The sequence below is a fragment of the Tyto alba genome, unplaced genomic scaffold, assembly GCF_018691265.1.
Source record: "Tyto alba isolate M040663 unplaced genomic scaffold, T.alba_DEE_v4.0 Super-Scaffold_30, whole genome shotgun sequence".
NCBI lineage: Eukaryota > Metazoa > Chordata > Aves > Strigiformes > Tytonidae > Tyto > Tyto alba.
In genome coordinates this window covers 5,065,930-5,091,889 of record NW_024881305.1, presented here as the reverse complement: position 1 = coordinate 5,091,889, position 25,960 = coordinate 5,065,930, and the positions used below count along the sequence as shown (strand labels likewise).

The window sequence follows — 25,960 nt, the reverse complement described above, 5'->3', positions numbered from 1 at the left end:
AGGTACTGCACAGTGCAGCTGCCGCTTTTAAACGTTTTGCACGCGCTGGTGAGGTTTTTCCAGAACTTTTTTTTTTTTTTTTTTTTAAGAGTACTCAAATCAATTATACCACAGTGTGCACTAACTAGTTGCCAAAGGTTATTTTTAAATGCATCTTTGACATTGTTGTACGCCGCATCTTCCAAGCAAAAGTGTCATAAATGTGTCTTTGAATACTTTTATGTTCATGGAACAAAAGTTTGAACTTCTTTTTTTACTTAAAACACTTGCTTTTCTATTGAGACCACGCGTTGCAGAAGGTTTTCATCTCAAAGTGGGGTCTTTAGCAGGGGGTGTAACAGGATAATTATGAACCTTTGGAAAACAGGGGTCTTCTAGTGGAGACACTCGACTGTAAAGCAGCGCGGGGAGGGGAGGTTGGAAGGCGCGTGCGGAGCCCGTGTCAGTCCTTGAGCAGGACATGCAGCCGTGCTGTGCTAATAACTGGAAGCTGTTGGGTTTTTTGTTTTTGTTTTGTTTCTGTTTGGGGTTCTTTTTTTTTTGTTTGTTTGTTTGTTTTATTTCTTTCATTTTTGAACACAGGAAGGCTTTGAGGACGGCCTCTGCATGGTTCCTAGTGTGTGCTGTGTGCTGGGGGGTGGGGGGGTTACAATACCTGGGTTTGCTCTAGGCTCCTTGAGATGTGTTGTGTTTTTTTTGGCTAGCATGTCTTAAATCTTCAGGCTTTGAAACTGCTTTATAGAATTGTGTTGACTTTTTGTTCTGCTGTTGTTCAGTTGCACAGAGTTTTATATAGATGATGTACTAGTTTTAACGTTAATTCTCTGTGAACAGGGTTGAGATTATTCATTGTAGTTAAAAAAAAAAAAAAGTTGTTATTCTAAAACTCCCTTTTAAAATCTTGTTTGTATTCTGTTGCAGTGTTACCAGATGGCCTTATGTACGTCACAGTGTTTGTGATAAGTACAGTAGCACATTGAATGCTTATCTCCCCCCCCCCCCCCTCTGTTTTTATAGCTGAGAAGTATATTCTTAATAATAGAGATGAATAAATGGGAAAATTCTAGCAACATGTATGGTAAGGATAGTGGTTGTCTCCTCTAATATGTATTAGGACAGCTGGAATTAATTTGGAACTGAAGCAACTCTGCACAGGGATCGTTAACCAGCGTGAGACTTTGTCTTGGGAATGATGAGAATCTGGGAGCGGGCGCTGGCAGATGGGGAGCGTGTGCCAGAGGCGTGTAAATCAGAATCGATCTGTTGGCTTCGCTGCAACTGCTCTGACTGCCACCGGCTGAGAATCTGCTCTTTGCAGCTTTTCGTCTATGGCTCAGATAGAGTCAGGGGGGAGAAGTTGGAGTGAAATTTTAGGGAACTTCAGCAACCTAATCAGCTGTGGTAACGTGCGACAGTTGTTCTGTTTATTTTTAAAGTGCACATCTGCTTTGGAAAGTGACTTTCTGATGCCTTTAGTGTTTATTCCTCAATTGAATTTTTAGGTTAACCTGTTTTTTTTGCAAATCAGCAAGGTGATGTCTGCGGTGTTTTTTATACTACAGCACCTCTGATGTCTCTGCTTGGGACAGGCTGAGCAGGCACTAATGCTAGTTAACTTACTTACTTTTTAACTCTGGAATGGATTCCAGTTTATTTTCCTGTAATTTTAGTAGAACCTTCAGTGGTAAAAATTGCATTGACAGCAGCAGAGATAATGTTTTCAGTTACTCTTTCCAGAACAGAATTGCATTTTTTTTTTATAGATATATATATATATACAGTACCGAGTCAAGAGACAAAGCAAGTTACGTTGTAGTGAGTGTCTTAACTTCCTACACTGGAGACTTTTTCTAGACCTGGTCTTTTAGAGGCAACTGTAATCTTACACCGCTTGGGTGTTCTTATTACAGTTGGGTAAACTTGCCGGGGAGAGAATAGCTTCTCAGTCTAACTTTTTTGAAAGTAATACCTTATAATAAGAGTATCTTAATGCCATTGTGTTTTCAAAAAAATGCTGGTATGTAATGCAAGTACATAAATAGCCAAAGTTTTCAGTAATTGTTCAGTGTTACTAAATTTGCTTTTATTTAACCTTCCAAGATAACATACTAGGAAGACCTTCAGCATGTTGATACCATATTGAAAAAAGTCTGATCAACTTGTTTATAGCAGATATGCAGTTATTTGAACACATTTCAGGTTTGAATACAATTTGGAGGCAAAACTTACTTTGGAGGAAGTGCACTGTAATGACTCTTCAAAGTAACAGAAGCTGCTTTTAAAGAGTGGCGTTATTGGCAGTTGTTATTCAAACATAATGAAGGTCTTTCCTGAGAAATCAGGTGACTTTTCTATTGCTTCAATTTTTGTGCAAAAAAAAAAAAAAAAAAAAATCAATGTATTGCAATCTTTTTTAAAAATGGGGTGGGAATAGTTAAAGAAAACTATTTTATGTAAGAACTGACAGAGGGATTTGCTTTGTATAATGCAAGCTGGCTTTAAAAAAGCATTGTAGCAAATTATTCAAGTCAATCATATGTTAATAGTTATGTGCAACCAGACATGCAAAACAATTGTATTTTTTTAAATAAATATTTTTAACAAAGTTTCTGATCTTTTGGCTGTGTTTTTCAGTAGAGGAAATTGAAAGTTACAGCTGCAGGGCAGCTCGCTCTGTGGTAAGGGGGAGTTCATCAGACCTTGAGCTAACCCATCTGTGCCCAGCAGCACCGGCTCTCACATCTTGCTTCAGTGGAGACCGGGATGGAGTTGCTGTTGCTGGCTTTGTAAGTGGCTGCACAGTTGTTTTGCCAGATCAGGTACTGTTCTCTCCTGGTGAAAATTTCCTTTGGTGAGTAGCTCTGTTCTGTCTAGCGCCGATAGCAAAGCAGAGATCTGAATTGTCAAGTACACTTCTAACAAAAGCACTGTTACTCCGGCAATAGCATTTAGCTATGTAGTATCACTCTGCAAGGACAGAAAGCTTTTTTTTAATAGCTGACAAGTCCCTGGTGTGATATATATGTAATCTGAGTAGACTTCTTTCAAAACAAACTCCCTCGTTGTATTGTTTTGTGCTCATTTCCTCTGTATAGGAATGGAGAGAATGCTGTCATGGTGGGAGGAGCTCTGTTAATGACAGATTGGGGTTTTTTTGCTGCAAGTGGGTTTTGCAGTGCATCCTTTTTTCATTCTGGATATCTCAAGGAGAGTAACAGTGGCATCCTGTGGTACTAGAGAAGCATTACAGCATGGGCTGCACTGGCTGTGAGGCAGGAGGGCTCCTGGGGTCCGTGGCTGAGTTAAGCCCAGAGTTCAACCGCCTTCATCCACTTCTGCATTGGGCTGATGCACACTCAGCCTTAGGTGTGCAAAGTCAATTCCACAAGTCTACTGTCTTGAGTCTTTTTCTACAGAACCACCCGTGGGAGCTTGTGAAGATATTTTATGGAAGGTAAGACCTAGTACTTGGAAAACCAGAAATGCTAGAACTAGTTTAAGTTAAACTTCAGTCGGAATTTGAAAGCTAGAACTGGTGAAGGTAGTAGCCAGTAGTCTTGGCCAGAAACGGCTTAAGTTACCCGAGCCCAGTCGTGCTGAGAATCTAGCAATCAATCACCTTTAATTAAACACTGCTTTATATACACACGTACATATGTACATCCACATACAGCAGTTAAAGCAAAAAATACATGTCCAATCACTCACTGAAGAAATAGATGTATGTAGCTTTATACTCTTCTAAAGCCAGTCCTTTCTTCATAGCTTGTAACAGGTCATGCGTGGGTTATGAGAGTACCTTACAGAAGGCACCTGGTATAATAAGTATTGCACAGATTAAGCAGCTGGAGGCTGGCTCCCAAATACCTCTGTTTAAGCTTCAACTGGAAGCTAGCGATAAAACCACCCTAAAAGACACTGCAACTGTAGCAGCTAAACTAGTGACTTAAGCAAAACAAACCATCACAACTCAATCTTGGCTCAAAAAAAAAAAAAAAAAAGCTAATGATTTTAATAATCAAGAGACCCTAGCATGCTGAATAAGACACTGTCTTAGCAAACATGTCTGATACTGTTAATATACAAGAATCAACTGTGCAAAGAGAGATAGGTCCTGCTACCACTGTGCACTTGGAGGGGGTTTACCAATTGTGTCATTTTTCCCCAGTGGAAGTGTGCATGCTTGAGTCAGCGTGACACAAAAATTAATTCAAATCCAGTATTGTGCTGTAAAATTGTAGGGGCATAGGTATGTTACAGGCCAAAAGAAAAAAATCTGATAAGTTCAGTGACTAAATCAGGAGATACTCAGTCTTAGAGATGGGACAGAGAACCTCTTCCTTCCCCATCCTGAACTGGTAAGAAAGTTCATTTGCAGGAGTGACTGTTGTCCCAGCACCCCTGCCCTGGACCGTGGCCTCCCAGGCACAGGGTCAGGCTGACGGTTACAGATGCCGTTCTGGTACATGTGAGAGGGGCAGCTTGTGCTTAGCTTGATGCAGTGTTTTAGGATGTTTTCTTGATTCTGACTTACCCAATCTAATGTGCTTTTGATTGCAGAAAACTTGCGTGATTCAGTCATTAAACGTGAAATCATCCTTAATAGTAATGCTTAACTGGGTGTTGTTTTATTGCTTGGCTGGAGCTTGGCCACTTCTTTAGCGCTGATACTGTCCTGTGTCATCCATTACTGCTGGTTTGTCAGGTGAGGCATCATCCATATCTGCAAAATTGATATCGGATCCTTCATCTGAAGGTACAGATTCTATTGAGCTTTAAGAGAACCTACACGAGCTCTCCCAGACCTGAATGTTGCTATTCTGTCACCCAGCCCCCCTTACCAGTAACTCTGACAAGATTTTTGCCTGTCACGCAGCACTCCTTTTGTAAAAGGTGCTTATAGAAACAAATAGCATATGCAGACTGAGGTGATAAGGCAAGAGAAATCCTTTATCAGTGAGGCTCCTCTCAGGAGCCTGACAGCTGCCTTTGGATGGCAGACCCATCACTCCCTGGATTTTAGCCAGGGAACAGCGTAGGGAAGCTTGTGCTGTCTGTGCAGTAGCCGAGTAATGCTTCCACAGCGAGCCTCCCACGTGGTTTATAGTTCCCGTCATCCACAGACCATTCCTACTTTTTCCCTTGCTTCTCCAACAGAAAAGAAAAAGCAAACCCTGAATTGCTGCTGCCAAGGCTTTGTGGACAAGTCAAAGCAGGAAGAGGGGACAGGAAGCAGCAGTAAAATAAACATTTCCTTGCATTTTGCTGAAGTGCTGCACCCTGGTTATGTATTGATGCACATGCCACTCTTCCTCTCATTATAAAGCAGGGCTGAGTGCTGGTGCTTTCTTACCTGATGAGGGCTTGGGGTACATCCTGTGGAAAAACAAGAGGAAAGCGTAGAAGGTAAAGGCCAAGCCTCCAAAGATCATCCCACAGACCAGGAAGCTGTAGCTGCCCTGATCGTGTATAATCTGCAATTGAAGAGGGGGGGGGGGGGGGAAAGGGAGCAGGTATGTCATCACAGCATTCAAATTCCTCATTAGCATTCAGCAAGGTGTTTACTGTTTGATAGCTCAAGGGTAACGCATCGCTTTTTCCCCAGCAGCTGTCCAAAAGTAGGACCAAGATTTCTGCTTAAAAGTTGCAGTCAGTTTTTGGCATGCCTTGTCTTTCCTTTGTCTACACTTACCGATCCCACCAGTAACTGCAGTACCATCTCTCCAATTCCAGCTCCGGTCACTAACACGGTTGTGGCACAGCCTGCAAAGAAATGGTGCAAGTGCTGTTGGCAGGGAACAGGAGAAACAGCCAGCAGGATCGGATCAGCCTGTAGCTTCTTAAGAGTGCTCTTTCATGGATCTCTCCATACAAGATTTACAAACACTCATGTGTGTTCCCATTTAGTGTTGAGAATGCCTCTTCTAACCTGCGGTAGTGCAGAAAGGTAAAAGTTGAAGCCAGAAAACCATCTCCTGTTCCGTTACCCGTCTCTTGGCAGAGGTGATGTCGCTTCTTGGTGATAAGATTTTCCTTCTCTTGTATCACTGCCCCAGAGATGGAGGTTGGCAGAGACCTCCTGTAAGACCTGGCCAAACTCAAGGATTTTCAGTTCAGTGATAATCTGGACAATGTTTTCAAAACTAGCACCCCGTAAGCCTCTCACACAGACATTCTTGTCAGTCCCCGAGCACCCTAAAGCTGCAGGAAACTAAGAGCCAGTCTGGATCCCTGTCTGTAGAAGTTATTACTACAACGAAGCCAGGATTTGTGCAGTCTGGTTTTCTGACTACAAGCTTGAATAAACACTGTATTTGAAATTAGATCCTTCAGCCTCTGCAGAGGGAAGGAGTTGCTAGGTGTGATGGTATCTACTCTTGAACACCCACTGCTTTCAGAGCCTGCCAGGCATGTCCAGATCCCTGCTCACCTTTGTACTGGAGGATGTCCTCAGTATAGGCAAGCATGCTGGGGAACGTGCTGCTGAGAAACAGGCCCAGAGAGGCAGTCCCCACAAACAAGAAGACAACGCTGTAGGAGAAAATCAGGAGCAGGAGGAAGGTTATCAGGACTCCGACCTGTGAACAACACACACAAGGTCACTAAGAAAGTAAATGTTGAGTTGTAATAGGCTCTAGAATTTTTTTTTTTTTGTAGAAAACAGTTTGGAAAAGAAAATAAACTGATCTTTTTTCAGTGATCTCTGAAAAACAGAAGTAACTAGCCAAATAAAATTAATCTACAGTAAAAAAATTGGTACTTTTTATAACAGGGCTCTATAACATAACTCAGTGCATAAGTCTTAGCTGCACTGAGTAGAGACTTAAGATTGTATCTGAAAAAATAATTTTTATCTGCAGCTTTAAATACAATAGTACTGCTACTTCCATAATAGTAACATGTCTCAATCACTAGTAAGTCTCATTCAGCAGGTTAAAGAATTAACTCATTCTCACTAGCTGCTCAGAAACCAGTCACAGCAGTAAAGCCAAAGAACCAACTAAATTTAAATAAACTTGCCCTCCCCTCTGGCTTGCTGTAGGGCACAAGTAATAACAAAAACATTCGATGCACTAAGTTATCCCTGGCACAGGGAGACAGCAGAGGGAGCTCTGCAATACCAACTCAAGTTATTTTTTCTTAGTTGTTTAGGCCTGGATTATGAGTGTGTGCACATTCACCAGAGCAATTTGGATTCTAAAGAAATTGAATTTAAACTGCGGTTTGCTATAATGCTGAAATGACTCCAGGAGCTGGTGTGTCTTCCCGTATACAGCAGCACCAACGAGCAAGCATTGCGCGGAGGCTTCAGTGTCAGTCAAGTCACTGTCTGTCCTCGGCTGATACTACTACCCTTGCCTTTAAGGGGAAGAGAAGGGTTCTGATTCAAGGCTGGAAGCTATTCCTTCTTCTCCCCAAATACCAGCAGCAGCTACAGCAGAATTCCTGGCCTCAGGTTTGTTCACAGAGCAGTCGTGCAGTGCGGAGAAGTGAGTAAGGCATCAAGGAGACGCACAGGCCTGTCCGTATCAGACAGCCGCGATAGATCTGCGGGTGCTGAGCTCTCCCTGCTCCCCTGTAAGTAGCGACTGGGTGATGAAGTAGGCGGTTACACTCATTTTTAAAACAACCACATTTCACTTGCATCTGTTGGTGTCTAAGCTCAGTTTTCTAAGTGCCCAGGAGCAAGCGCCAAGCCTGCCTCACCTGCCTGCAGACGACATCAGCCTACATCTTCAAAATGTCCCAGTGTGAACTGTCACTCCTGTTCTCTCACCTTCCTGTCATATATTCTTGGCCTTGCAATATTAACTGTGAAGCTTGCTACCAAAATAACTTCTGCTTTAAATAAATTGTAAACTAACTGCTTTCTCACTTGTTTATTTTTGTTTGTAAGAAGTGTGAATGGGAACAAATCCTTCCCTGGTGTCTGCCACATCCTTACATGCATCTTTCTTACATACCCTTAAAGGATTCCTTCTCCTTTCTTCAAGTGAATGTGTTTTATTAATTTAAGAAACCTCACATCGGTTTCTTTGACAGCTGCTACAGTCCTATCTGCTTTCCCTTTCCCATGGCTAACACCAGCATTACTTTCCCCGTAGATGCCAGAGAAGACAGCGTGCAAAATAAACAAAGTTGGCAGACGCCTCACTAGGTTCTTTCACAAATCTAACATTACATTAACTGAGGAGCAAGCTCAGAAAAGCAGCGCAATCGAGTTGTACATCCTGGTGACCTCGTGCATCAGGGGCAGCTGCGAACATGCAGAGATCGGCGATGCAGGGGAAGGCTAATGCAGCTCAGCCGGGACGGCTGCCTGGCGCAAACCTCCCCTGGGTCTGCCATGGGAGTAGCTGTAGCTCTGCGCATCAAAACCAAAACGAGACGGCATCTCGTGAGGCGAGCAGAAAAAAAAAAAAAAACAAAAAAACCAAACCAAAACAAAACAAAAAAAACAAAACAAAACAAAAAAAAAAAAACCAACCAAAACAAACCAGCAAAAGCAGCCTTACCACATTGATGAAGACCATAGTTGCTGGTTTCATTCGGTAGGACACTGGGATGGAGATGAGCCTGCCCAGCGTGATGAATCCCCAGAAGAGGCTGGGCAGGTAGCCAGCCACTTTGTGTACTACAGAGAGGGGCTCTTCCACCGCGTAGCTGTAAATGAAGCCCGAGTACTCTCCCTGCAAGGAAAACAAAAGAGCTTGTCACATTGTTGTGATGACTCACAGGCTTTGCAACTTTAACTTCAACCTCTCCCTCAATTATTCACATTATTGTGATAGCGCTGGAGAGCCCACCTACGGATTTGCTGCTAAATCTCAGTGAGCCTTGTTCCCAAGGGTTTGCAGCTGGAGACAGGCATCCACCAGAAATAGAAGGACTTAAGCTCTCCTAAAAGGGCAAGACTTAACAGCATTACTAGGTAAAATGCATGCTCAGCCCTTAGCCGTAGAGATGCTCTCTTCCCTAGGGACTGTCTTGTCCTTTTGGAACTGCATGCTCTCAAAAACAGACCGCACTGAGAACCTGGAGTTGATCATCCTTGAAGGTGGAGACCCTGGCAAGTTCCCGTATCTGACAGGTGCTTTGTGTATCCCTGCTCATCTTTCAGGACCCTATTTCATGCCCTAGTAAGACCCAGCAGTATTTTACCAGGAGGGGACTGACACAAAACTGTTGAAAGAAAAAGAACAGCCCCTTGCCAGCCAAGAGCGAGCCTTCCTCGCCCAGACAGAAGAGCTACACACGGCGAAGGCCACGGGACTGCGCCGGCTGGGGACATGCTACAGAGAGACTGCACCATCCCCGCCTGCTCTCCTCTGGGGTTTTGAGGGCTCAGGAGACCCACCACACAAAAAGCCACCTTTTCTTCTGAAACAAAACGAAGCTGTTCTTGCCCCTTCGCTGAAGTGAGAAGAGACCTCCAACTGCGTTCAAGTAGACGTCGTCAAAACTCCAGCTCTAAACTGGCTAGGTTAGGAGCAATCTAGCTGCAACCACACAGAGCCGAGGAGAAGCCACAAAACCCTCCCAAGAAGCAGGGCACGTATCAGCCTGGCTAATTAGCTTTGACTGAGCTACCTTTGGAACCCGACTGCTGCAGCGGCAGACCCTCGGGTCCAGCCCGCCGCACGCAGAGGGCACGTGCTGCATTTGGGCTATTACAAGTGGTTTGGAAGGAAGAAAGCTGTATAGCTTTGCTCAGACAAGATCCCTCTATCAGCTGAACTCACCACAATCCCATCAGTCATGAAGAGAACAAGAGCCCCAGTGATGTGGACTGCGAAGTAGGTGTAAGAAGCCCCTCTGAAGTTTTTGCTTTGGCAGCAGCTAAATAAGTCATCATGACCTGGTGAAAAACAATGCAAAGCAAACTTAGCTGGAAGGTCCCCCTGGGGCTGGGTGGTTGCCAGCCCGCAATGGGGATTTGTTTTGCGCTCAGCCGCACGACAGAGATTCAGGGAGGACGGTGAACAATGTGGAGCACTGCTAACCTCTGCTGGCACCACCTCTTTCTTTACCTACCTCTAAGCTTTCAGAAGGAAGACTGATACACTTACGGGCTGCTGTCCACAGACCGGCATCCTAGCTCTCCAGGATACTCGCTACTTCTCTTACTGCAGCTGCTTGTGCTCCTCTTCCCATTTAGGAGCTCCACGTTGCTTGCCCTGCTCTTACAGTCAACAGAAACAAGCCCATTTGGCCACAGCACAGGGCTCAGAGCCCCTCGTCCTTGGTAGCACCACACAGGAGAGCCCTGCCCAGGATAGCTGACGTTCCTCACGTAAATGATATTTAACCAAACAAGCCAACTTTGGAAAAGAGAGCAGTAATACACAGATAGCGTCATCTCCTCTAATTAGACCACTGGGAGCGACAGTCTGCCAAAGCTGGGGGTCAGGACCCCAGGAATCCCTGACTCTCCCATCCTCGTGCTTATAATCACACCACTCTGGGACGTGCAAAGGGCTGGCGTTAAGGTCGCGGCACTGGAAGGCCGGTGCAGGTGAGACAGTGGGTCCTGAGTGGCAAAGATGAAATTCTCACTAATTCTAGGGGGAAGGAAGAATTTTGCCAGCACAGACGCGTCTGTCAAAGATTGCGGCAATCAGCGTACAGCCTTCCCGCTTCTCTAAGGATTAATCTCAACTGCATTTAAGAGGAAGATGGAAGAATGTGAAGCTCCAATGGGTCGTATGAAAATGGGCAGCTGGTTTGAGGAAAGAAACCATCAGTGTCTCAGCTAAGGGAAATGCTATCAGATGAGCACAACATTATTAGACACCAGAGAACCCACTCTGCTAGGGACACCTATGATCCTTCCCCCTGTAGCACCTCATCACATCTTTAAGTGCCTCCCTCTCCAAGTATCCCCCCTAAAATTTCCTTTTATTGTCCAGGTAAAGCCATCTCTTCTGTAATAACACTAAACGCCCCTCTGATAACCCTAAAATATGATTACTTCCGAGATTCACGATTTAGCTGAAGAATTTACTTTGATATGCTTCTCTTGGGTGACAAAGAACAGTGTTACTATTGTCCCCAAAACAGGGTGTAGTCACAAGTTCAAGAGCAAACATTTGCTGGAGTTTAAATTTTCCCCTCAAACAAGGGTGCTGTCCTTATTCCTTTCAGTTTTATAAAAAACAACATTCTGCAGCACGATGACCGCTTCTAAACTGAAGAGTCAGCAGAGCCAGCTCAAAACCTGACTGAAAAACCAGAACGAAACGAAGGGGCACAACTTTCACGAGTGCTTAAATAACGTGGGAGCCCAGGTTTAGTTTTAGGACAGCCTGGAATCCCAACAGCAAGATCCTAATCTCTGTTCCTGGGTCCCATCTAACTCAAGGGCAATTGGGCACCGAATTATCTGTTCGGGTACTCCTGGATTACATTCACGTGTATGTTTTGGAAAGTTTCCTCCTTAGACACTGGCGATGGATCTCACGTGTTAAACCCAACGGAGACACCCAGCAATATGGCTTTTTCTCCCCCTGCTCACCCCTCCCTGCTCCTCCAAACCCGTAAGAGAGGTGCCTCCAGCTCACCTCCTGCTCCCTGGGGTCTCTGCACGGTGGTGGAGAGATCGTCCTTCTCCACGGGCCGCGTTTCCATCGCCAGCTCGTCGGCCGAGAGCAGTGGGTGGCTGCTGCTGTTGAAGCACGGCACCATCCGCTCCTTGTAGAGCAAGAAAAACACCGCGATGGGGACCGGCAGCTGGGGAGGAACAGAGAGGGGCAGGTGAGCACGACAAACCTCACACAAAACACAGTCCACTCCCACAGCCACAGCCGCCTTTTAGGAAGCTGCGCCCAGCATCTGCAATAGATGTGCCTGAGTGAACCTCCCAGAGGACAGAGGCTGGCGATGGGGTAAGGAGCCACTGCAGGAGGGATGGAGGTTTGTTAGGTGAGCTACTAGGGAGGGGAAGAACCCAAAAAGGTAAGTTGAGAGCAAAAGTTCCTGATCCGGAGAGCAGCTGGGGGTGGGGGGGGGCATCTCCCGCCAGTCCCTGTGGGATGGGAACCATTCACCTGGGATGGGGTCAGGGACACGAACAGAAAGCACCTAAATACAAACTTCATAAAGCACCAGATCAGCCCTTCAAAACCAAAATGGTCTGTTTTTCAAGCATTTGGCCACTTCTGCCCAAAGAGTAAAACTGTAAAAGTAGCTTTTGCCTGTGGAGAGCAGAAGTTTTAAAAGGGAGACCTCCTGCAGCTGAAATTCTTTGCGAGGGAAGAGCAAGCAGCTTTGCCCCTTTCCAGCCATTAGCAGAGGTTGCTCAGCATCTCATAAGAGATGAGCTCGCGGTTCCCAGGCCAACAGCAGCAGCACCACTACAGCCAAACAGCTTCAAACAGCCCCTCGGTACAGGCTCTGCTGCGGGACCCGGGACTGAAGAGCAGAGATCCCCCCACCCCCCCCACGACCAGGGCTTTCCTGACGCTCACGGAAGGCTCCCAATTTCCCTGTGCTAATGCTCGTGGGGATCGTGGGCTTGTACCTGCCCACTGGACCCAGCACCCAGCTCCCGAGCCTGCTCCCTGCACACACCCACGACTCGTTGGTGCCTCCAAGCCCAGAGGGACTTGATTTTTATTTTTTTTTTTTTTGGAGAGAAACCAAAGGGAAGCAAATGAAGCTGGGTCTGCCCCTCGCCAGCCCTCCCTTCTCCTCCCACTGCAACCAAGTGGTGTTTATTCTGCAACAAACTGGGGGAGAAAGCCAGGAAATCCTAAGTGACAGCTCACTCTCCAGCCGCTGAGCGCTTGTTTTCTACATGTCTGTGAGCAAGTGTGAGCTCTAGCTCCAAATTTCCTGCCTTTTGTTGGCTCATGGCATGATTTAAATGTATGGAGAATTCCCCACCCCGCCTCTCTTGCCTGAATTCATTTACGAGGACTTCATTGTTCTGGGAACAATGGGAATAGGAACAGTTAGTTCGGTCCCATGGAAGAAAAACGCATTTGCTTGATAGTTCTAATCCTTCCGGAGGTCAGGACCAGATTTTATTCTTCTAAATTGCAGATTTTGCAAAAAAATACCCAAGCAGGGGGACTGGCTGTACAGATAACGTCTCTGGGCACTTCCAGCCTTAAGGAGCACTTGGTGCCTCTGTGGAAAAGGGCCCCATCTCCAGACTCCCCCGGTTCCCAGTCAAACCTTAGGCATGTCCCTGCTCCCCAGATCCTCAGCTCTAAAGCAAGCAGGTCCCTTTTGCTTTATCCAGGCTGGACCATCCTGAAGCTGGCAGCACCTCGGCTGCACGAGTGCTCTGACCCCACCACCCACGAGCTGCTCGCCAGCACTGGCCGTTTCTGGTAGGAAACGCCCAAAAGCTGGAGTCTCACCCACAGCCCAGTGCAGCCCTCACCCACGGGCTGCCACCACGTCAGAGCCAACTCGGGAAAGTGGGGAAAAGCAAAGGATCAAGCACAAGAGAAAGCAGGGCCCCATCCTGGGCCAGCCCTGTGTCCTGCACACTGGCTGGCAAATCGCCTGGGGGACGGTCCCCTGTGGCCACCTGACCCCCAGGAGGGGCCACCCATAAATCTGGGGTGTGCACAGGGGAACGGAGCACCCACGAAAGCAGTTCAGTTATTACACGGGCAGATGGAGAAGAGCAAACAGAGCCGAGCACCAGAGCCCTGCCAGGGCATGCTTCACCAAGCAAAGGGACAAATCCACCCCGGAGGAGCAGCCTACCCCAACCACAGGACAAGGACAGCTCGAGGACTGTCCCTTCCACTGCCCACGAGGTTCCGGGAGGGTGCTGAGCCCCTCTCCCCACCCGCAGCTCCCACATGTCCCAACTGGAGATGTTGGGTGGCGATCAGGAACCTCGCCAGCCCAGGACACGTGCCACGATACGCAGGGGCAAGGCCATCGAGCTTGGGACAGGATCCTACAGCACCTTTGGTTTCCCTGGGGCTGACACGCCGGCTGCCCGGCACGAGGCAAAGGGCTATCAAAGCCTTCCCACCCTGCAGGGAGCCCAAACGGCAGGAACCAGAGATGAGCCACAGCCCCTAAAATAAAGACATCGGTCCTCAAAGCATCGCCCTGCCCTGCAGAGCCGGCGGTGCCCCACACCGTCCCCAACCACGCGGGACACCAGTGCCCAGCCCTCCCTCTGGAGCAGGCAGAGCTTTGGGTGAGAAAACCATTTGCTCACGGCCTTTCTTCCCAGGGCAACTGTGCTTCACCTTTTTTGGCAGAAGGCTTTTTTTTTTCTTTTTTTTTTTAAGGGGGAGAGGGATGTCTGAGCATCCCGCCAGGAATCTGCACGGGCCGAAGGGCAAAGCAGGCAGAAAGAGCTGCACTGCCCGGACCCGGCGCTCCAGCTCCACTCGCCGAATTGCCAGGGATGCTCCCCTCCCCCTGGCAGCTTTTAACCGTTATTATAAACTCAACAAGTTGCCACATCATGCAATTAAGTGTGGGTATAATCCAGGCTCCTTCCCTCCAGTTTCTATTTCAGTCTCTCTCTCCCCAGGAGCACGGGACTGGTCCCTGCTATTGTATCCAGACTACTTTTAAGCAACCTAAGCACAATGGAGTGTCCCGCACTTCCCCTGGGAAACCACCTTCCGGACAAACACATCCCTCTCGGAGGAACATTTTCCTGATTTCCAGCCCCTTGGAACGGGCTGGATGATGAAATATCCGTTCTGTGGGAAACCAAATTTTAAAATATGTTTTTGTTCCAAATCTGGATGATTTTCTGTTAGAATGAAAAATTTTGGCCAGGAGTCATCCAAGCACTTCATTTTGATAATGTTGAACCGCTCAATTTTACTAAAGCAAAAACATTTTGCTTCAATAACATCGAAACAACTATTCTGTCAGCTTTACACGTTGCGTTTATGCCAAAGTCAAATTGAGACATTTAAACAAAGCAAGAAATTGAAATGAATCATTTCAGTTTGTGTCTTGTCAGAATACACACAACCCTGTGAAACTGGCATGGAAATGTGTTTTTCAGCCTTTTATAACAAAGTTGCTGGTCCTGGTTTCCATTTCTATAGCTTACTCATTCCATCCACTTCCCTGGGGTTTTACATATCAATTATCATCATCTTTCTCTGATGTTTACACCTTAAAGAAGAGTCGGCAGTTTTAGAGCTGAGCTACTCTCAGTATCTCCAGCCAGTGGGTTGGGTTATTTAGTTTAAACAAGGAATCAAGTCAGCTCCCTCAGCGAGGCTTCGGGAAAGGCAATAAGCTCAGCTTTGGCAAGGGGACACGCTCAAGAGCCATGAGCACGGCGTGTGTCAGACTCCCCTCTCCTCTTATGTTTGTTACCCAACCCTCACCCCCCAAACCCCATCAGTCCCCCAGCACCCCGGGACTCCCTGCAGTGCTCCTGCTGATCCCACGCAGCGTGTGCACACACGTGCAAACCACCTGCACGTGTAAACAGCACTTGAGCGTGCGAAAAGCCCAGCTCGTGACCTTCTGCTGGGCACAGCGGGACTCAGCCTAGGGTCCCATCCTGCTCCCAAAGTGTCTAAGGGACACTGCTAGGAGGAGAGTGGGATCTGACAACCACCCTCCCATCAGTGCTCCAGATATCAGACACATTGTCGTATTCAATGCAGATATTAAATGCTGCCTTCCAAACTAAATTAGTTTGCTCAGGACTGACTGGCAAAATAGATAACGCTCCGGTGTAATTAAAAGGACATTTCCCATAGCACATGCAGAGTCAGAGGTAATTAAAGCTGGCTTCTCCTCCTAGGCAGAGAACATTCTTTTGGTACTTCTGCAAGGCAACTCATTACAGCACCTACCTAGCTATTTCGGCTGCCTCTTCTCACATCAGCGAGCTGCATGGGCCTCGGTCTAACAGAAGCCCCTGGATTAGGGGTACTGGGGTGTGTTTTAGTTATTCAGCAAATGGGAAGACCAAGAGCACAGAGAAACCTGATCCCTTTGCCTGGTGCGGACGGAGCAGTGGGAGATCAAGGGCCGCTGGTTGGCCTGGGACAGGGGGAAGGAGCACCAGCACATCCTTATGTTTTGGCAGAAAGGCAACAGCTAAACTTGCCCAGGGAAGGGGCTGCAGGGCAGACAGGCGGGATCACCCTTCCCTTCCGCTACAGGAGGTCTCCAGGTGAGCAAAACGGGCACCAGTCTGGCAGTCCCTGCCCTGGCACGCTCTTTATAAACAGGCAATAGAGCTCCCCATGGGAAGGGCTACATGGGCTGGCTCTGCCCTGCTCACGGGGGGGTGTGGGGGGGGGGAATCCCGCTCGCTGCGGCACCGTGCTCTGCTCCGATCGCTCTGGATCTACGGGGACAATCGCACCCGCGCTCCTGCTGCCACGGAAATGACAGCGGTGGCTCAGCTCTGCTGCAGGGGGACTCGGGATGGGCACGACCACGGCCACAGCCCCGCGAGGGACCAGCTGTATTTCACCACGCTGGGATTTGGGTGTTAACCGGGGGCAGGTGGGTAAGGAGCAGGGTGACATTTCAAAGAGAGCCTGCAGGCAAAAGCAGCTTGCTGGAGATCAGCTTTGGGACTCAGCAGGGCAGAGAAAGAGGATGGGCACTAAACCCCCGTCTCTCTCACAAAGGAAAGGCTACAGGGCTTTTACATCTGCTGCAAATCACCAGGGAAACGTAACAAATAGGCAGAGACACCCTGATCAAGCTCTTGGCCCCAGTAACTCAGCTCATCGATGGGCACTATCCCATGAATACCACTGCAAATCGCCCTCCCATCAAGCCATCCCCACGCCACCAAACTCCTCCCCAGACTGACCAGGGAGGAAGGCCAAGGAAGGCTCCGAGTGTCTTTAGCTGATATAACTCCTGCCCGGGGGATGCTGGAGGTACAGCCTGCTCCCAGAGAGATCAGACAAATCCCCCTCCCCCGGTTGGTACATCGACCCTATCACATCTCAGATGGTGTGCTGACCGCTGGCTCAGCTCTGCAGAGCCCTGCCCCCGGCACCTGCTGGAAACTGGACACTTGACAAAAAAATGAAACTTTCCTGTGGACCAGCGTAACCATCCTCACGCCTCCTTCCATTACTGGGACCACCCACCAGGCACCAACACCCCCCAAACACCACAGCCATCTACAAAGCCGAGAAACAGGGATGACCCCAGCAAACATCTTGGGCCACTCCGGCTGCAGCACTTACGTTGATGAGGGCCATGATCCAGAAGGCGTAGGAGACGCGTGTGACCACCATGCCTTTCATCGGCAGGTCGTAATGAGACAGGTTGCCTGGATGGTGCGGGACCAGGGACTTGCGGATGTGAGGGAGGTTGCTGGAGGCATTGGCCGTGGAGTTTGAGAGGATGCAGTTGGTGTCCGAGAGGAAAGGGTCAGCTATCAGTGGGCTTAGCAGCGCTCCAAAGCCCACGAAGAAGTGAAGGGCCTGCAAGAGATGAGACATGCAAGTAGGGCAGGGGACTTTACTGCTCTTCTCTGCAGGGAGGTTGGCTGGAGCCCCTCATTCCTCTTCCTCAGAGGAGGAAGCACAGCCAGAGGGGAGACTCGGGCTCCATGCTCACCTGCAGGAAGATGGCCGAGTCCTTCTGGTAGATCTTCACCAGCTGCATGTTGGAGATAGTGTCAATGCAACCCATGGCCAGTCCTGCCACAGCCATGACCACGGCCAGGACCACCACATTGTGGCACAGAGGGATGATGGCAAAGACCAAGGAGATTGCCAGTGACGAGGCAAAGAGTGCAAACAAGGACTGAGCCAACCTGACACAGGAAAAGAGGAAAGACAGGACACAATTACTACCACGAGAGAAGCATCCACACCACAGCCCTGCCTCCCGTTTCCAGTCCCAGGTCAGTCGGTGGTGCAGGCGTTAGCAGGAGATGCACCCACAAGCTGTAGCTCCAACACATGCTCTTCCGACAAGACAAGCGAGATGCTCCACACCCTGCACCTCCACGTCACAGCCGTGGCCAGACTAGGGCACTGCCATCTCCTGCGTGGAGGGTGATGCCTCAAAGAGGCAGATCTTCCACCCAGCTTTTGTGGAGAAGGGTAAGCACCCCTTCAAACCTGCGTTGTGCTCATTTCAAGGCAGAGTAAAGCCTGAGAACCTTCCCTGGTTGTCTGGGAATGGAAAGGGACACGGGTACGAGCAGGCGAGGCCACATCATGACCTTTGAGCAACTCCAGGGCATTTCTCATGCAGGGCTGCATTGCAGGCTGAGCAGGCATGAGAGCTGCTGGGCAACCCCAGTTCCCAGCAGGGAGAGAGCTGCTGGCACCCACGTCACCGTGTCATCCCGGATCTGCCTGCACGTCCCGTCCTGCCTCCCCAGGGAGCCGCTGCGGTTCCCTCTCCGCGCCGTCTCTGTTCCCTCAGCATCGTCCCTTCCCCCGGCACGGCGGGGCGGGGATGCAGCACTGCTGCCGTTCCCGGTGCAGGCGGCCACTTTCCAAGCCACGCCGTCCGTCGGAGAAGCCCAAGGGGACGCGTGTGGCAGAGGTAAAGCTGGCGCATTACGTCTCGAGTCTGGCAGCAGCGCAGGCAGGCTGCTCGCGGCGCGAGCCGGGCGCTAGCGAGCCCAGGCTGGCACCGCGCTGCTCCGGAGCTGCCAAGTCGAAAGGCAGGAAGGAAGGAAGGAAACAGGGACCAGACAGCAAAACACTGAAACTAGCAGAAAGATGGGACTATAAAGTCACAGCGGAGAGTGAGTAGCACAGGCATGTCCCCTCCCAAAGCCTGGTAGAAGCCCGTGGCTTCTAGCCGGGAGACTGCTGTAATGAGATGTTAATTAGCAATTGGGGTCTGCTGCTGAGGGATGCAGGCACAGCTGTCTGCCCACAGCAAAGGGCTGGCAATGCACAGGTGTGTCCCCAGCAAGCCAAACACCTGCATCTCTCTGCCCCGTGCTTGGCCCAAAGAGGGAGGAGAAGGCTACGAGGCGGCACAGAGGCTCCGCGGCTGCCGGGCACCACGTTACCAGCCCCGCTGCCCTGACTGCTCGTCCAGAACGGCCTGGCCTTGGGCATGTCACTGCATGACCCTCATTCAGCTGCAAACCCAGAGTGATTTGGCCCTCCCCATCCTGCTTGTTGCTTACACTGCACTTCAACAGCACCGGGGAATAGAACAGGCTAAGGGCACCGTCTCCTTTAGTCTCCTGCCCGGTGGCACAAACCCGGTTGTACCAGAATCTTGGTGTGCTCACGTCTCCCAGCCCAGCCTTGCTCACCCATCAGCCAGACCACGTTGGAGGAGGCAATGTTTTGCAAAGCCATAACTACTGATCTTCCTCTGACAGCAAAACGGGGAACCAGTGTGGGATTTCTGGGGGAGGGAAGGAGAAAAGCGAGATGTGCACAGTCACAGCAAGAAAAACAACTAGCAAATAGAGAGAAGCAGCTTCAGGCTTGGAGAGACAAGGCAGCACTCTCCAGGGTACAGCAGGAGCCCAGCAGAAGGGAGAGAGGCAGAGGCACTAGCAGCTGGCAAATCTGAGGCTGGGAGTGACAGGGAAACAGGGAAAGGTACACGGAGACATCCCAGAAATGCCTCTTCTCTTCTGCAGCCCTAGCAAAACCACCACAGCACCGCTTGTGCTTGGCCAGGGAGCACGTTCATTACTGGAGTTAAACATTAATTGCAGATGATGTTATGTCCTTAAAACGCATTAAAAAGATCACCTCACTTTTCCCCAAAGAGCAAAAATTCCTGCCTCTGCAAACACCAGCAGCCCCCTGCCCAGCCTGGCACGCAGCCCTGCTGTCCCCGTCCCTGGCTCTGTCATGAAGGGGGACCAAGAAATCTCTGGCTTCCCATGCCAGATCCCCAGGATGTAGTTGAAGGACACTGCTCAGCACCCAGGGAGGCACCACACCACCAGCTGAAGGATTTCTTTAGAAACAAACCTGAAAGTATCCGCAATGAGGTACCCTCATGAATTTCAGAGGGGGTGTCTTGATGATGCAAAACTGATGCTTCCCTCCAAATGGCTTAAAAAGCAACCCTGATGTTATGCCATGGTTTTGTTTGTGTCCCCGTTGCCCTCCCCATCACTACGCGGTCCCCACGTTCCCTGGCTGAGAGGATGCACAGCACAGCTCTGCACCAGCTGCGGCTGTGCCCAGGGTGGGCTCCGCTTCAGCAGCGTACGAAACGAGTCTTGTAGCATCATGGATTCTGTTTTAGGACCACCCAGAGCACGTCCTGGCTCCACCACAAAGCCTCGGGGAAGACCTGTAGCTCCCCCCAAAAGGTTTAAGCTGATCTCTATAGGGAGTAGGAAGGTTAATGCTGTCCTGTAGTCACAGCCAGCAAAGCTTCCCCCTTCCTTCCCTCACAGCGTATATAAACCCCCCACCTCAGCGTTCCTGTCGCAGCAGGCACCCTTCAACTTCAAGTATATTCTTTCCCATCCCAGAGAGCATTTTCTAAGTCCCTCACATCAAGAAGAAAAATGATAATCAGGCTAATTCAGACTTGCAAAACTGATAATTAAAACCCTAAAGCCCTAAGGGGACGAGGTGAGAAAGTGGAGAAAGAAGGCAGGATGGATTATCCCACATCTGCCTTCAGGTACCCTCGTCTCCAGCACGAAAGCACTGGCCAGGCTTGGGAAATGTTGCCTCCCCTGAGGAGCTCATCCTCAAGTTCCCGTGCTCCCTGCTCTCAACAAATGGCTTTACTTTCCTTTGTGGTGAGAATTGTCCTGCGTGCACCAGCCACATGCCTAAACAGAAACCTTCAGAAGATGGGAGTCAGCAGGGCAGGGAGAGAACAGGGTCATCCGCTCTCAGCTGATGTGCAAAGATACCCAGGGGTAAAGAAAGAAGGGTAAAAGGGTCCCACCACCTTATCAGCCCTCCAGGTCCTGGTGCGGAGCCTGCTCAGGGCTCCAACACAGCAACAGACCCACCAGCCCCCTCCTCTCCTCAGCTAATAACAGCAGGACTAGCTCAGGGCTGACCCGAACGCTGGGAGCAAAAGCAAAAAAATAGAGGACACAAAAATGCAGTTTCTGAATTTAAAAAAGCAGCACAGCGAGACATGGGTGCTCAGTTACTCTGGTGCTTCCGTCACAAACGCGTGTAGCACAGCAGCACGGGGAGAGCGTGACTTTAACTTCACAATGCAAGCTTAAAATCCAGCCAAATGGGGAAGGAAAAGGGGTAGGCAAGGGAAGCAAGAGGGAGAGCAGTGGGGGGTAGAGGTGCCCAGAGCTCACCCCAGGAGTCTGCAGTGCCAGGCGCTTAGGGGGTGGATTTACCAAAAAGCTCAGCTCCCGCTTGGGTTTCTGGGTCTAGGCAGGGTTTCAAGTCCTCTCAGCACTCCCACCCCAACATTGCTGGCTGGATTTGCAGTCTCACGACATGTCAGGCACTTCTGAGAATCTAGTCCAGGTAGGACCAGGAAACAAAAAGCTTCAGCATGCTTCACGTAGAGGTGCGCAGGGCTCCTTACGGAGGGCATCAGCTGCTGCCGGGGCTCTCTTTGCTCGAGGAACCTCTACCAACACCACGAGGGTTTGAGCCAGGACACGCACTCCACCCCAAACCCCAACCCCACTCATGCAAATACCCTGTAAAAAGCTGTATTCTTCTAAAGCAGAGCTTGTAATTATGACCCAGCAAACCCCAAGCGTGAGTTACCAGAGAGCAGCGGCCTGTCGCGAACCTGAGCGAGAGCTTAAACAACGCGCCTGGCAGCTACGTGAGGAGCTGCTCTTCCCACAGCTCCAGCTTCGCACCTCCCTGTGAGCCAGGGACGGGACCGCGCAGCAAACCCGGGGCTCTTCCTTGAAATCTCACACGAGAGGGAATTCTGGAGGTAGTTCTGGCAGTCCAGAACACTGAGTTACAGGAGGGACGGATGCCATCATTATGCTCTGTCTTCCCAGTGCTCCAGCTGGGCTGCGAGAGCAGAGACCGTGACCCAGCACTCAGCAACTTCTTGGTGAGAGGAACCAAACCCTTATTTAGGTCCCACCACCCAGTTCTGCTGCAGAGCTCAGTAACAACACTCCTTTCCCCTCACGAGTCCAACATTCAGAGCAGACAGCTCAGACCAATACATATTTTAAACGAAAGCAAGCAACAAAGTCTATGTTCCTCAGGCATTAGAAATTAAACGCAGCTTGCAGCCAGACCTTGGCTCTGCTGCCTTGCAGGCAGGCGACGCTTTGGGATCCTCTACCAGCAGCTATCCATCTCCTAACTGGAAAAGATGACCTGTCCAGTGCTCCTCCCTGCCCGGCACCAGGGACGGCATAATTTGATTTGTAAACCCACAGCATGGCCCAGAAGTAGAAATCCTTAGCAGGACAGGTCAATCTGTCCATCCCTGAAGAGGGGATAGCACAGGAGCTCTCAGAGTTAATATTTTCATCCAAACCCACACGTTTGTACGCTGCACAGCTCCGAGTAACCCCCCCACAACGCTCGCAAGCTACAACTATCCGAAACATGCCCTCCTGCCTGGCAGGGCTGCGGCTCCTCCGTGGGGCTCACAGACACTTTGCAAAAGCCTGTTGCTCCAAAAGGCTGCGATCACAACCACATCCTGGTTCGTAACCACAGCGAGCAACAAAAATGCTGCTTTTCCCCAGCGTGCTGCTGCCGCGTTAGAAGTTTGGGAGTCTCTGAGCACAAACCCCAAGACGGGGATGCGTAACCTGCCGGCCAAGGGCAGGGGCTTTGGGTGGGAAGCTGAGGGCAGGAAACAAGTCTGCATTTTCCTTCACTGCTCCTTCAAACGTATGTGAAGCAGACCGGGGGCTGGCAATGGCACTGCCTGCTGATCCAGCAGCCTCGATCCGTGTCAGACCCCGGGCAAGGCTCCCACGTGCCATCCCCGTTCCCGTGCACCCCACCTCGCATCTCCTCCCCCCTGCACAGCCCAACAAGAGAGCAGCCCCTGCGGCTCCACAAAGCCTTTGGGCTCTGTCCGGGCCAGGGGACCAGGACAGTTCAGTGGCCCGGGATGGCAATTTAACAGGTGCTCTAATGCCATCTTCATTAGCCACCATTCTCCACAACTGGCAAGAGACTTTAACAAAACATTTTTAAATAGGCATTTTAAAGCAGCGAAGGATTCATGCAAAATTGTCTCATACACATAAACATATACATGACATGGATATCAGAGACACACATGGAGCTGGCACGTTACATCACTGCCTGAAGAATTAGTGACAATGTAAATATCAGCTGATCCCCAGCAGAGCACAACTGTCATTAAGCCTCAAATCAAACGCCTGTTTGGCGATCTTTCGGGTTGAGCCATCGTGTATTATTTATTTTAAACACATCCTGGACAGAAGGCTCTGTGCAAAGCCCGGTTTGGCCGTGCCCAGGTTTCTCGCTGGCCCACGAAGTACGCTGCTGTCCCCGGCCACCCCGCTCGGCTCAGGCACTGCCTCTGCCCTCGTCCCCCGCAGCAGCAAGACCACGAGGACCGCTCGTGTTTGCCCAAATTCCTGGGGAGCACGGACAATGCCTCAGTTTCCGACACCGGGTTTATTAAAACAGGCTTCCAATAATATTTTTGTGATAAACTATGAGGTTAAGGAAAATACCCTCCGGGAAGTTCTGGCTGTAACTTCACACTAAGGTCCTGAGCTCCAGGGGAACCAGCAGCCTCTCTCCGAGGGTACAAACCCGGGCAGCAGCGGAGAACTCCCGCCCCGCATCTCCGGGGAAGCCCCCCCTCCCTCCCAGCCACGCGGGTGAGTGGGCTGTGGCCCCCCCCCCCCCCCCCCCCCACCCGGGACACGCAGGGAGCCTTTCCACTCAGGCAGGGTTTTTCCCCACGCAAACCGCAGCATCCCAGCTCAGCCATACAAACCCGGAGGGAGTTGGGGGGGGGGGGTGGGGGGGGGGTTGCGGAGAGCTAAGCCCACCCGCGGGAGGTGCGATGAGTTTGTCAGGCGCCTTACGTCCTCTTGAAGACCCCTCCGAGGCAGCTGCCGAGCAGGAGGCAGAACTGCTGGGAGAAGAAGACCCAGGTGATCTGGGAGAGGGAGCTCTGGGTCTGGCAGCGCAGATCCAGCAGCGTGGGCCCCAGGAAAGCGATGCAGAGGCCGAAGCTGAAGAAGACGCTCCAGTAGGTGAGGGTGGGCTGCAGGTTCCTCCGGAACCGCGCCGACACCCGCTCGTCCCACCACATCGTGGGCGGCGGCGCGGGGCGGCCGCGGCGATGCGGTTCCCACCGGTCCCGGTGCCCCGTTCCCCCGGTGCAGGATGTGGCTCCCGAGCCCGCGGCACCGCGCCGGGCTCTGGCTCCGCCTCCGGGACCGGGGGCCGCCGCCTCCTCCCGGGGCCGGGGCGGAGCCCCCCCCCCACCCCCGCATCCACCAGTGCATCCCCGGGCTCCTTTTGACCCCCCACCCCTGCATCCACCAGTGCATCCCTGGGGCTCCTTTTGACCCCCCCCGCCCCCGCATCCACCAGTGCATCCCCGGGGCTCCTTTTGACCCCCCCGCCCCCGCATCCACCAGTGCATCCCCGGGCTCCTTTTGACCCCCCACCCCCGCATCCACCAGTGCATCCCTGGGGCTCCTTTTGACCCCCCACCCCCGCATCCACCAGTGCATCCTCAGGCTCCTTTTGACCCCCCACCCCCACATCCACCAGTGCATCCCTGGGGCTCCTTTTGACCCCCCCGCCCCCGCATCCACCAGTGCATCCCTGGGGCTCCTTTTGACCCCCCCACCCCCGCATCCACCAGTGCATCCCCGGGGCTCCTTTTGACCCCCCCGCCCCCGCACCCATCAGTGCATCCCCGGGCTCCTTTCAACACCACCACCCCCACCCCCACCATCCCCACGGGGTTTGCAGCATCTTGCCAAAAGCGGGGCAGCCCCCCCGCGGCGTGGGCCGCGCCCCACGGCACGGATGACACTGAGCTACGTCCACGGCAGCAAACCTGATGCAATAGAGAGCACAGCCAAGGCGGCCCAGAAATCCCTTTTCTCTGCTGCTGGCCGTCTCTATACCAGTAAATAAGTGCAACGGTTCCAGACAAATGCAATTAAAGTTGCCCCTTCTCTGGATGAGAAGCACAAGATGGCTTAGGTGGGGGGGTGTACATGTTTTAAAGTCGGAGTGGTTGACGCTTACGCAAAAGGTCTCCTCTAGAGGATGGATTTATAAATATTTCACCTACTTTAGCTAGGAAAGACTAGCAATTTTTAGAACACTCTTTCCAGGCAAAGCAGAATCGATGGAGCTCAGCCATGGCAGAGGGCTGGCTCCAGCTCTCACGCCAGGTCCCTTCCCGTGCCAGCGGACCCGCACACGTACTCACCTGCCCCGTGACCCGTGCTGCAGGAATGCTGCTCCGGGGCCACAGGTGCTCATTTCCACCTGGACATAGCTTAATGTTTAGCTAATCCAAATTGCGTCCCAGGTCTTGTTCTTCCCTCCCTGTGGCACCCGCTGGAGTCTTCCCAAAGTAAGGAGAACAGGATCATGTCCTCTTCCACCACCAAAGTGAACAAAGTGACTGTGGGCAATAGCCTAGAGCAGGTGGGCAATAAAGCCCTGATTGCCCTTGAGGGAAAACTCCTGTGGCTGTTGGGCACCCACACCTGAAACCATTAAGCAATCAAAGAAACAGCTCAGCTGCCTGGAGGGGCAGAGCACTGTTGTTATTCTGTTTTACTGACGGGGAAACTGAGGGCCAGAAAGGAATGAAGGGATTTGCTTACAGACATAGAGTGAGTCAACAGCATGGCCGGAAATTGGGGTTTATCATTACGTGGTAAACCACCTTCCTTAATAGCCTGAATGGCAGGATGGAGGAGGCTGATGCAGAAGCCTGTGAACAAAAGCCTCAGGCTCTCCCTGCCAGGCAGTAACCAGCTTTGAGAAGCCAGTACAGACCATCTCAGCTTCTCTTTTCCCATCCATAAGCGGGGATAAAACAGCATGAGGGAAGAAGGATGGTGACAGTAAAGGCCTTTCCATCAAAATGG

The 25,960-nt window shown here is 50.7% G+C and overlaps 1 protein-coding gene across 2 annotated transcripts; it reads right to left on the bottom strand.

Annotated features, from left to right (window-relative positions):
- Nucleotides 1-1,730: 1,730 nt before the first annotated feature.
- Nucleotides 1,731-25,589, bottom strand: MFSD4A (major facilitator superfamily domain containing 4A). 2 transcript variants are annotated; one of them, XM_033009347.2, is made up of 10 exons: nt 25,291-25,589; nt 17,548-17,746; nt 17,172-17,411; nt 11,562-11,730; nt 9,744-9,859; nt 8,517-8,690; nt 6,431-6,578; nt 5,693-5,763; nt 5,354-5,474; nt 1,731-4,723 (listed from the first exon to the last, which is right to left on the bottom strand). In XM_033009347.2, exons 1-10 carry the CDS (start codon nt 25,341-25,343, stop codon nt 4,659-4,661), a joined length of 1,356 nt encoding a protein of 451 aa, XP_032865238.2. In that variant the 5' UTR covers nt 25,344-25,589; the 3' UTR covers nt 1,731-4,658. The 2 variants fall into 2 exon arrangements, with proteins under 2 accessions (XP_032865238.2, XP_032865237.2); XM_033009346.2 differs by lacking the exon at nt 25,291-25,589 and adding an exon at nt 23,921-24,258.
- Between the last annotated feature and the right edge of the window lie 371 nt (nt 25,590-25,960).